Source organism: Schistocerca americana, chromosome 4 (assembly GCF_021461395.2).
Source record: "Schistocerca americana isolate TAMUIC-IGC-003095 chromosome 4, iqSchAmer2.1, whole genome shotgun sequence".
NCBI classification, from domain to species: Eukaryota; Metazoa; Arthropoda; class Insecta; order Orthoptera; family Acrididae; genus Schistocerca; species Schistocerca americana.
This window is the reverse complement of record NC_060122.1, coordinates 823644833-823657660: the sequence shown is the minus strand read 5'-3', so window position 1 is coordinate 823657660 and position 12828 is coordinate 823644833. Positions and strand designations below refer to the sequence as shown.

At 35.3% G+C, this 12828-nt stretch overlaps 1 protein-coding gene across 1 annotated transcript in view; it reads right to left on the bottom strand.

Moving 5' to 3' along the window:
* LOC124612275 (autophagy-related protein 2 homolog A) overlaps nt 1–11232 on the bottom strand; it is a 492429-nt gene extending 481197 nt beyond the window's left edge. Inside the window, exon 1 of the mRNA XM_047140377.1 lies at nt 10931–11232. Within this exon, the coding sequence (XP_046996333.1) occupies nt 10931–11098 (168 nt within the window). The 5' untranslated portion in view covers nt 11099–11232. The remainder of the gene's footprint in view (nt 1–10930) is intronic.
* Nucleotides 11233–12828: the final 1596 nt, after the last annotated feature.

Here is a 12828-nt window from a genome sequence, read left to right as displayed (position 1 = left end):
CCGAGAGAATTACAGGTGCAGGTAATTGCAAGATCAAATCAGCAATCAGTTGGTCTGTGACCACCCCACCTGGAGATAAGTCTTACAGAGAATAAGATCAGTGTTTATACTGCTACCATTTCCAGTGAAAACTAGATGGAATCTTTGACTCTGTTCAGCAAAAGTGGCCTCACAGACCAATGTGCAAGCCCCACTCCCAGAGTCGGCTCAGTTCTTGTAATATGCTTTTTAATGTGCGACAATAACTGCTTGGAACTGTGTATCCTAAAGGGCTGTACCAAATTCTAGGCAAAGTATATTATGTAAGTTCAGTGTGGAGCCAGAAGTAGCCATTGTAGCTGGTATCACCTGGTGTGGGGGCTGTCGTGAGTCTGCATTTCTGTAAGTGATGTGGGGGGATGATGGGCCATCAGGGTTACTAGATCCATCTTTCTATTTGATTTCTCTTTTTCTCCTTTCTGTTACCTTCTTTTGGTATTTTGCTTACAGTTGAGAAATGTCCGGGTGCGTTTCACTGATGATAAATGGAAGATCCTGTGAGCTGTTTCCCTGAGGCCTGCTCCAGCCACTAGCTGCTTTTGAGGTGTGGAGTGATGATGGTTTATCAAGTTTGTTTGGGAGGCAGGAGGTAGCGTCCCCCCAACAAGGATCTGCTAAGGAAGATACTGTTCTGTTTGGTGAGGGGAGGCTGAGGACCTAGAGGTAGATGTAGATAGGATAATACCAGGGAGAAGAACCGCTTTAAACTGAATAGGTTTACTTGGGAAGCTATATGGGCCTAGCGTTCAGGGAGGACAGTAACACATTTTTGTCATTTGTATAAGTTGTAAGCATTCTTATTTCTTCTGAACCTCAAAGTATGTTAATTGGTCGAAAGTTTCACATTCTTTTATCCTGCATTATATTTTGAAGACACGGCAAGTTGGTACGTGCGGAGAATGCTCTTCCTCACAGCTAACGGAAATCTGCGGTTTGCCACATGGAATGTTCTCGTGTAATGGTTGACCACTGTCTCCACAGATTGGGTCATTTGTACAGAGTGACAATTTTGTTCAACCGTATGCATTTAAAACAACACATATGGGATGGTGTATGTGGTTTGACATCCATCAAAAGGCCAGTATCTCCCCACTTTCTCTTGAAGTGATTCACCCTCTGAAAGCCAGAATGAATGCTCCACAGTATGTCCCATTATCGTCTGGACCTCATCAGACACAAGGGACAAACTGGACTCCAAGTCTTTCTAAGTTAGCCTGTGATTCATCATCTGTTTGTGGCATAATGCCTTGATGAATAATTAACCATTGCACCATACTGAGACTCTTGGGGTGTGGGAGTGTGACTGTAATATCACCACACTTATTACATGACAACAGGGCCTGTGATTGGTTGGGAAATAATGATCTGATTAATACTGTTCTGCATATCAGTTAATTTATATATTTAGACAACTTTATCATATTTATCTTCAATTTTTTGTACAAAGGAGTATCTGTCACCTGGTCAGTAACAGATGAGGTATTGGGTAGCATATTTTTCTCTTTGCTTCTTAAATCAGTTTTCCTCTCACAGTATAGCAAAGGGATGAAATATTTTTGGATTGTATCTATAAGCTTGTGGTAGTTTATTGTAAAAAATGGCAGTTGTTGTTACATGTGTGAAGTATTCAATGGAAGCCAGGCACACATACTGGTTCCTCGCTAGATACATGTACGATTGGATGCTTTTTGTAGTTCATGCTACAGGGCCTGAAGATGACCCTACTGAGGAGTCAAAACTGGTAGCCTAAACAAAACTCTATAAAAGTAATGGCTGTTGGAATATTCTTATTAGAATTCACTGATCACCCGCAGTCCCACTCCTCATAATTGCAAGATGGAGTTACATTTAATGGGAGTTTTTATCACTCTTATTGCTCCCCCCCCCCCCCCCAAAATCTGAGAGCGCCTCAGTGCAGCAAGCACTACCTGGTGAGGATAACTATTTCACTGTGTCCCCTTGCAACAGATATGGGGAACACATACTTGTACACAGCACAGGCCCCAACAGAGTGACCCACGCATTGTCAGGGGCTACCAGCTGGAAAGAGAAAAAACAATGACATGAAGAAGTTAAAAGTAATGAGAATATCTAAGAGCAGTGGAAAACTGGAAATCTCAATTTAAATCCAGTGTTGATCACTTCTAATATTTGAAGGATCTCACAGATGCCTGTAAAATCAAGAAGATTTGACATAGCGCACCCATCGTATGAGTGCTGCATCCATAGAGAAGAGGCAGGAGACCAGCAGGTAAGGCTTTAACTTATGGAGTGGAAAATAAAGTGCTACTGTAAAAACAAAACCTCATCAATTGGTTATTGACTTCACTGTGTGTACTCTTCTCTTTTCACTGTATCAATGATTTCTTAAATTTCTTAGTGATATTAAAGCTTATTTTGAAAGTCGCTCAATGTTAAGTTTGCTATTTGTTGTTAAAATTTATCTGCACCAGAAGCAATTCAGAAATGTTCCATTACATGTTTAGGGCTCTGAAAACATCCTCTATAGCTGCAGCTGAAGACAGAAGACTACTGCACAGCAAACAAACCACAGGGCTATAAATGGATAGATTTTGAACAAAATTTATTCAGCTGTCTAAAAGGCAATGTGTGAAGCCTTTAACAGTAATTGTACCAGAATACTGTTGAAAGAACTCTTGCAAAATTCAAAGAAATTTTGGTCTTACACAACAGTTGCCAGTGGAATCAAGGTTAATGTCCAGACACTCATGGACAACACTGAAACTGAGGGAAGCAATGATTAGATTAGATTAGATTAATACTAGTTCCATGGATCATGAATACGATATTTCGTAATGATGTGGAACGAGTCGAATTTTCCAATACATGACATAATTAGGTTAATTTAACAACATACTTAAGTTAATATAACAACTTTATTTTTTTGTGTTTTTTGTTTTTCTTTATTTTTTATCTATTTTATTTTTTTAATATTTTTGTTTTGTTTTTTCTTTTTTTCTTAATTTATATCTAAAAATTCCTCTATGGAGTAGAAGGAGTTGTCATTCAGAAATTCTTTTAATTTCTTCTTAAATACTTGTTGGTTATCTGTCAGACTTTTGATACTATTTGGTAAGTGACCAAAGACTTTAGTGCCAGTATAATTCACCCCTTTCTGTGCCAAAGTTAGATTTAATCTTGAATAGTGAAGATCGTCCTTTCTCCTAGTATTGTAGTTATGCACACTACTATTACTTTTGAATTGGGTTTGGTTGTTAATAACAAATTTCATAAGAGAGTATATATACTGAGAAGCTACTGTGAATATCCCTAGATCCTTAAATAAATGTCTGCAGGATGATCTTGGGTGGACTCCAGCTATTATTCTGATTACACGCTTTTGTGCAATAAATACTTTATTCCTCAGTGATGAATTACCCCAAAATATGATGCCATATGAAAGCAATGAGTGAAAATAGGCATAGTAAGCTAATTTACTAAGACGTTTATCACCAAAATTTGCAATGACCCTTATTGCATAAGTAGCTGAACTCATCAATGTGTTTCTTCCAATTTAATCTCTCATCAATGGACATACCTAAAAAATTGGAATATTCTACCTTAGCTATATGCTTCTGATTAAGGTGTATATTTATTAATGGCGTCATACCATTCACTGTACGGAACTGTATGTACTGTGTCTTATCAAAATTCAGTGAGAGTCCGTTTACAAGGAACCACTTAGTAATTTTCTGAAAGACAGTATTGACAATTTCATCAGTTAATTCTTGTTTCTCAGGTGTGATTACTATACTTGTATCATCAGCAAAGAGAACTAACTTTGCCTCTTCATGAATATAGAATGGCAAGTCATTAATATATAATAAGAACAACAAAGGACCCAAGACTGACCCTTGTGGAACCCCATTCTTGATAGTTCCCCAGTTTGAGGAATGTGCTGATCTATGCATGTTACGAGAACTACTTATTTCAACTTTCTGCACTCTTCCAGTTAGGTACGAATTAAACCATTTGTGCACTGTCCCACTCATGCCACAATACTTGAGCTTGTCTAGCAGAATTTCATGATTTACACAATCAAAAGCCTTTGAGAGATCACAAAAAATCCCAATGGGTGGTGTTCGGTTATTCAGATCATTCAAAATTTGACTGGTGAAAGCATATATGGCATTTTCTGTTGAAAAACCTTTCTGGAAACCAAACTGACATTTTGTTAGTACTTCATTTTTACAGATATGTGAAGCTACTCTTGAATACATTACTTTCTCAAAAATTTTGGATAAAGCTGTTAGAAGGGAGATTGGACGGTAATTGTTGACATCAGATCTATCCCTCTTTTTATGCAAAGGTATAACAATAGCATATTTCAGTCTATCAGGGAAAATGCCCTGTTCCAGAGAGCTATTACACAGGTGGCTGAGAATCTTACTTATCTGTTGAGAACAAGCTTTTAGTATTTTGCTGGAAATGCCATCAATTCCATGTGAGTTTTTGCTTTTAAGCAAGTTTATTATTTTCCTAATTTCAGAGGGAGAAGTGGGTGAGATTTCAACTGTATTAAATTGCATAGGTATGGCCTCTTCCATTAACAGCCTAGCATCTTCTAATGAACACCTGGATCCTACTATATCCACAACATTTAGAAAATGATTATTAAAAATATTTTCAACTTCTGACTTTTTGTTCGTAAAGCTTTCATTCAATTTGATGATAATACTGTCTTCCTCTGCTCTTGGTTGACCTGTTTCTCTTTTAATAATATTCCAAATTGTTTTAATTTTATTATCAGAGTTGCTGATTTCAGGCATGATACACATACTCCTGGATTTTTTAATAACTTTTCTTAATATAACACATTAGTTTTTATAATTTTTGATAGTTTCTGGGTCACTACTCTTTCTTGCTGTCAGATACATTTCCCTTTGAGAGAACAGAATGCTGAACTCTATTTTTGATAGTTCCTTTACAGAGGAAGATTGAGGAATCCTCATACCATAGCAAAAAACGAGTGATGTAGGTAGTAATGTCAAGGTATCAGGAAACAGCTGAAAATTTTGAAACTGAGCATGGCTTCACTGTCTAATGAAATTCCTGTAAGATTCTAGACAGAGTTTGCAATTGAGTTAGACCCTCTTCTAACCATAATATACCACAGATTCCTCTAACAAAAATTTTGTTCTGTGGTTAGGAGGAAGAACAGGTTACATGATCTACAATAAGAGCAAAAGGAGGGATCCACAAAACTACCATAAAAAACACTGACATCCTACTATTGTAGAATCTTAGAACATATTCAGATGTCAAATATAGTGAGGTACAGCGGATTTGGTCCCTCAATGCCAACCAACACAGACTCCCAAATGAAAAATTGTGTCCTTCACAAAGTACAAAAATTAGTTTCCTGTGACTAGAATATCAATGAGTGACACCTGGCATCAGTAAATTGGGTCATTCCATACCAAGTGGTCCAGGAAAAAACCATTTCGGAAAAAAACTGATATTTGTTGGATAAATTCCCAAAATATTTAGTGGGCTTGAAAACATTTTTACAAAATTTTTACCATGTATCATTTAGAAACAGTGGCCATTTTTCTTTCAGACTGCAAGCAGTTTTTTGCATTTACAAGTGTCTGAAGTTTTTGAAATTATTCAGTAATGCATTGCCCCAGACCTTTCAAATAAGAAGCATTTAGTTCAACACACACTGGACTATACATTAAAACCATGATCACCTAGCTGAATGTATTCCTTAACATATTTTTAATGGCTCAACAGTACTGCTGCAAATTTAAAAAAAACTCAATTTTTGAACAAAATTTTTCGAAAGAAGGAGTAATTTCTCAGCCTTAATATATTTTGTGCTGTTACACTACACAGTATAGTTAATTTTCATAGAATATCAATGGTGAGAAGCTTAGACTTAAAAAGTACCTTTTTTTAAATTTTTTCATTCTTTAGCCTCCAATGTCTTTGTTAGGTAACCAAATAAAAATCCGAAAATTACACACTTAATAGACCTTTATGAAGTCAAACTTCAGTATAAATTTCAACTTTGAGATTCAATGAGAAGTTACGAAAATAAATTACCAATAAGAGTCAAAATACATTTCTTGATATCTGGACTAATAAAGTATATCAATTATATAATTTAAACACATTAAAAAAAAAAAATTAAAGTAACAAATGATTATTCATTGAAACAATCCTCTGCAGGAAGTTTCAGCAGGCTAGCAGACAGCATCTACAAGTCTGTGCAGTGTCTTTCCCCTTACACCAACATCTGTTCACTCAGACTCAGTTAACAATGAGCTCTAGAAGAGTGCAGTTTAACAATGGAGTCTCAGTGTTCTATTGATGTTCTTTTAACAAAGTTTGCCATAAAAGTGTATATGGAATGTTTCCTGAAGACATCACTGTAATTGAAGATTACCGTGAAGAAGAAGAAGAAGAAGAAGAAGAAAAGGGTTGTTTTCCTTATAAGTTGGCTAAGAGATTAACTCAACTTGCAAGTACCATGAAAATAAATACTTACAGAAATTTCATCACATCTTTAGCCAGTCTTGCTTAAGGATTCTTTTAAGAAACACAAGAAGCTTGTAACAAAAGGTCTGAGTGACATAACATTTGATCATTATTCTAAAAATAAATGCCCTTTTATCAATATAATACCAGAAAAGTCATTGCGTCCAACATATTTTTCCAAGATATTTGTCGTTAACAAAGAAAGGGTTAGTAATAGTTCAGATAAATAATTTTGTGACTCATCAGAAACTACAAAAAAGTGGATTTTGCTTGTGAAATTCTAGGTGTTCGCCTACTAGTAAAATCAGGAAATTAATAAAGAAAAAAGAGCTATTGCAATAAATTCAAAAATTGAGAAAATGACAACTATTGTCAAAAAGAATTTGGAAGTTTCATTTCAAAAGAAAAGTTGCACTAAACCAGATGGAAGTTCTAGAAATTCTCTGAACAAATATGATGATTTTATAGAAAGACTAAAAACAAAATGTCATAATTCAAACAAATAGGATAAAGTTAAGATAATTCTTGAATCCGAGCAAAAGTTAGCGAATAATTTATTGTGTCAGCACGCTATGTTAAATTAATAAGGCAGTTAATAAAAGAGCAGGGTTTTTCACCTGCAGTACAAAAGAAAAATGCATTTAATTTCATACATGGAAAACATGACTGTAAAGGTTATTAGATTTTATGAAGATGATAATAACAGCCAATTGAAGTGTGGCAAAAAAGATTATGCTTCTATGAAAGAAAATGGTACTAAGATTCAGAGACAAAAAAGGTTAATAATATGTAATTTAAATAAACTATTCACTGAATTCAAAAAAGAAAATTCTGACATTAAAATTGGAAGGTTAGAATTTTGCAAATTGAGACTGAAATGGTGTATTGGTGGAGGGGCATCTGGTATCCAAATTTTTACGTTTGTTTGTATCACCAGAATGTAAAGATGATGACAGGTGGGGCCAACCTTACAACTGACTATAGAGACCTTCTGGAAGTTCTGGTTTGCAGCATTGACATTGTATGATCACAGGAAAATTACTAGACTATCCAGGTAAACAAGCTTCACTTGAAGAGTCAGAAGAAGATGATTTGATGCCTGACAATACAGAATACAAACAATGGGTGGCACAAGACAGACTGGAAATGGTGACAAGTACAAAGGCATGAGAAGAGTTTTCAAGAAGTGTTGGTAGCAAAATTTGAAAACCTCGTAACCAAAAGACTCAGAAAAGCGTTTTGCCAGAGCTCAAGATACATTTCTGAAAGACAAAAATCAAACCTTGGCAGCTGGTGACTGCTTAGTTCTTGCCAACTTTTCTGAAAAGTATTCCTTTGTTGTTGAAGATGAAGTACAAGGTCACCACAGGGTAAACAAACATGCCACAGTTCATCCATTTATGTTCTATTATAAATATCAAGATAAACTAAAGAGTCAGACTTTTTGTGTCATGGGTGATTACTTTGAACACAATGCTATGGCAGTTTATGCTTTTCAAATGCAACTGACAAACTACATTAAACAGCACCGCCTTTCAATAAACAAGCGGATATACTTCTCTGATAATGCTGCAAGCGAATATAAAAGCAAAAAGAAAAAAATATTATTAACTTCTCCTTTCACAAAGGCGACTGTAGACTTGATGTAAGATGGCACTCTTTTGCAACGGGCCATTGTAGGGATGCGAGTGATTGCATCAGGAGTACAACAAAGCGAGCTGTCAAAAAGATAGTCTGCACCCGACCTATGAGAACCAGATCTTGACACGTCAAGAAATGTTTAAATTCTGTAAAGAACACAGAAAAGGGATTACCAATGTTATTGTAAAATGTGAGAAATACAAGAACTCCCCGCTGATGTCTTAGAGGAAAGATTAAACACTTGTCAGAAGATTAAAGGCACACGATCTTTTCTTGTTTTATACTTCTTTCACACAACTTGCTCAACTAAGTTCACATCAACATCCCCGAATGGCAAACTTCGTCAATGTGGAAAATCTGTACCACTAACACTTCAAAATAAGAACATAAGGCTTGCATTTGTGGTGGATTGCCAAAGTTGATAATATTGATGTGCATGTTACATTTTACCACCCATCAAGACCAAGGGCCTCATTTAAAAAAAGTTGAGAACAATAAAGTATGAATGTCTGTTAAAAATGTACTGATGAAGCTGTCTCCCCATAAATTCACAGCTAAGAGTGGTCAAACTATTAACCTAACACCCAAACTGAGTAACGAAATTTCTCTGTTGTTCGATGAACAATGCAATTAGTTGGCTCATTCAAACAAAAAATGTAATGCAGATATATTTAAATTATGTAACTGATACAGTTTATCCATTAGTCCGAATATTAAGAAACATATTTTTGACTTATAATGGCAATTTTTTTTCGCAATTTCCCGTTGAATCTCAATGTTGAAATGTATAATGAAGTTTGATATCATAAAGGTCTATTAAGTGTGCAATTATCAGATTTTTATCTCGTCTCCTAGAAAAGATAATGCAGGCAAAAAAAAAGAAAAAAATCCATTTTTAAAAATAGTTTATTATTTTAAGTGTAAGCGTCTCATCATTGATACACTGTGAAAAGTAACTATACTTTGGAGTGTGATAGCACAAAATATTAAGGCTCAGAAATCACAACTTTGGAAAAATAATGTTCAAAAATTGAGTTTTTTTTTAAATTTACAACCAATAACTTTGAGCCATTAAAACTGTATTAACGTATACAACCAGCTAGGTGGTCATGGTTTTAATTTATAGTTCAGTATGTGCTGAACTAAATGCTTCTTATTGAAAGCTGTGGGTTAACCCAATACTGAATAATTTTAAAAAAACCACACATGCTTGTAAATGTGAAAGAACACTTGCAGGCCGAAACAAAAATGGCCACTGTTACTATAAAAAAAAAAAACACCATTATTGTGTCCACTGAACATGAGAGAATTCACCCACTGAATATCAGTTTTTTCCTGACATGGTCAAGCAATCCATTTAGTATGGACTGACCCAATTCACAAAACTGTTGAAGGGTTTATATTAACTGTGGTGATCACACATGCTCAATCAAATGTAAAGTTAGTTGTAGACTTTGGTTAATCTACTAATCTGTACTGCACATCAAGAAAACATTATTTAATACATAACAAACAGTTACATACACTAAAATGGGACAAACACCATTTTGGATCACTTTTTTCCAATGATGACGAAACAAAATAAATTATAAACCACATTTTCTATCACAGCCAATTTGCCTACAGAAATAAAAAAGATAACTAAAGTCCAGTTATTTAAAAAGGCAGTCAAAGTGTACCTCTTAAATGTTGCATATTATGCTAATTGAGATTATTTAGAGATATAGAGTAGGGCTTAATAATAACAAAAGAAGATGATTGCTAGTGCATAATATGCATGTCTGCATTTTTTTCAGAGTTCAACATCGCGGCTCACCATGAGAGGATGCTAAGTCAAGCTTTCAGGTAGACAGAAGGGAAGACATGGAAATGTAATAGAGGGACAGCAGCATAGTTGAGGCCCTAAAGTCAACTGTAAGTGTGTGGGATTGTGAAGAGTGAACCAACTAAATGTACAGTGCATAATCATTTTGTATGTTATTAAGTCAAGCTAACTTGTTCAGAGTATATAAATATAAAAAAGCTCTACGTTAGGTAGAAATAACTAAGGTAGTGTGACTCACAGAAAAGTGTCACATAAATACTTAAACTGGCAGCTTCCTTAGGAATTGTTTAGACATGATGAAGATAATTACAGCACACTGGCATTCTTCCTGTGTCCCACATGTGAATGGAGCAGGTAGAAGCCCTAATACATTCTTCCACTCACTTCACAGTGGATGCAAATGTAAACATGGAATTATGGAGTTAATGGATACAGGAATAATGATGGATATAGTCTTTGGTATACTAATACAGGTTGATCCACGAATGAAAAAATTCTTTCAAGCATGAAACCAGCATAAATGGAGTGAAACAACAGGAGATTGAGGTTTTGCGTTGAACCTAATGGCACATGCCTTATGATTAAATAGGAGGCAAAATAATTCGACATACACCTTATTCTTTGAATTCCATAAGAAGTCAAACACTAAGAAGCCCTTAAAAAATCTGGCATATTTTATGGAACATTTTTTTAAATGAAACATATTCCATTAGAATGCCTACCAAAATAACAATCACTAATGGGGAAACAATGATTATTTATACGTTTGTCACTATAAACTATCTCCCAATTTGCTAAAACTAAAGCTTCTTCCACCTGACATAAAGAACTGATAACTTCGCTACGTAATGCGACTCCAAACAGTATTAAAAATGAGAGATGAAAGAATTTACACAACGGAGGAGTTTTCTGAAATATTACCTGCACATCCAATCTGACTTCACAAACTGTGCCTGTCCCATTGTATAAATCCACAGTCAGCTGATCCAAGGTCAGTTTTTCTTCTAAGAATTGTCCGAGATATCTTTGCAACAAATACCTACAAGCTCGCTTTTTAATGCTTTCGGACCAAGATTCATACCACGGCATGACTAGCTAAAAAGGTATGCACAACATTAAAAATTGATACTCATCTATGAGCCTGTCTGCTATACTCTGACGTATAAACAGCTCAATGTTTTCCTTTATGACGTCATTTGTTTTGAACAAAGAGGAATCACATGGCCAATCCAAAGGGAAGCCTGGCTTGACACTAGAGTAAAATCTTTGAACAAAGAAGCCCGACCCAAAGAAAGAGTAAATTCTCCAACAAAATATTAACTTTCTATATACTAGCTGGTAAAAAGTCGCCGTTAATGGCAACTAAAAATAACGAAAGTGAAATAATGGTTAAAGTTCCGAAATAAAGCAAAAAATTAAAGGACACTTCTCGATTTAGCCCTGCAGTTACGTTAGCTGAATGAACATTATTCTAATGGGTTTAAGATATCAGCAGCGAAAAATTGCTTTAACTTTTTAAATCTGCGTAAAAAGGAAACAATGCACCTAGCCACTCTAACGAGTAACTAAAATTCGGAAACTACAATCGGCGTTCGACACTTGGCTGGCGTTCGGGTCATGCGAGATGCTTAGAATTATTTATTCTAACCTCCTTGAGTTTGCATGACGTCTCTCACTCTCTGCTTGATGCAACCTTCGAATTTACGAAAGCGTTATTAATGATTCGATCGCAGATAAATATTTGTGGCAAGCAAGAATGTCATTGCTGCTCAATTCACTCGGTGCAAGTTAAGCTGTACTCTTAAGTTCCTGTGACAAGCAAGAATGTAAATGTCTTTGGTGCTCATTACACACGCAGCAAGCCGTGCGCTTAGGTTCCCACTTAACCACACCCTTGGAAATCAAGAATAAACAGCAAAGTATTTGTGACAGGCAAGACTAGAAGTATGATTGTTCCTTGTTTCGCTAGCAGCAATTTAAGCTGTCCTCTTAGTTTCCAGCCTAACAAACCCTCGGAAGTTGCGACATGTTTGGAATAAACAGCAGTGTTCTTTACTTTACTTTACTATATCTTCGTCATTTACCAGCAATGGCTGGACAGACTGCGTCACAAATACAATGTTCATCAACTAACATTTATACAACACCATATACAAAATTTATATTATAAATAAAAGAAAATATTTATGCAGTGCACAAAAACACATAGAACATAGTGGGAATGAAATATAACTAAACAGGAAAGTAAAACTTCATAGCAGCAAATGAAAATAGCATAAAGCAAAATGCCACACACACAAAGTTTCATTTTGACAAAATATGTACTTTAAGTAAAACACAAAATTAAATGTGTAGGTAACATAAGAAGAAGATGAAATTTAGGCAAAATTATATATAAAACATAACAATATTTATTATTTTGTCCATTCAATAGAACCGCTGTTGAAAAACTCTTCCAATGAATATAGTGGATGTTGTTTCAAGTCCTGAGCAATTTTTTTCCGAAATAATTCAGGTGGCAGGGATTTCACTTCTGGAGGCAGTTGATTGTACATTTTTAGGGCGACTGTTGGAAAGCTGTCTTGTGTACTTGATAGGCGACACCTTGGCACTTCAATGTTCCTCTTACAGCGAGTGTCATGATTATGTATTTCTTGTCTTATGCTAAAATTCCCTTGATTTTATTTTCTATACATGAGGCAGAAATACACATACTGGCTAAAGACAGTCATTATGCCTAGCCTGGTGAAAATAGGCTTACAGTGGTCCAGTCTTTTGCTAGAGGATATGAACCTGATGGCTTTTTTTCTGTAATAGTA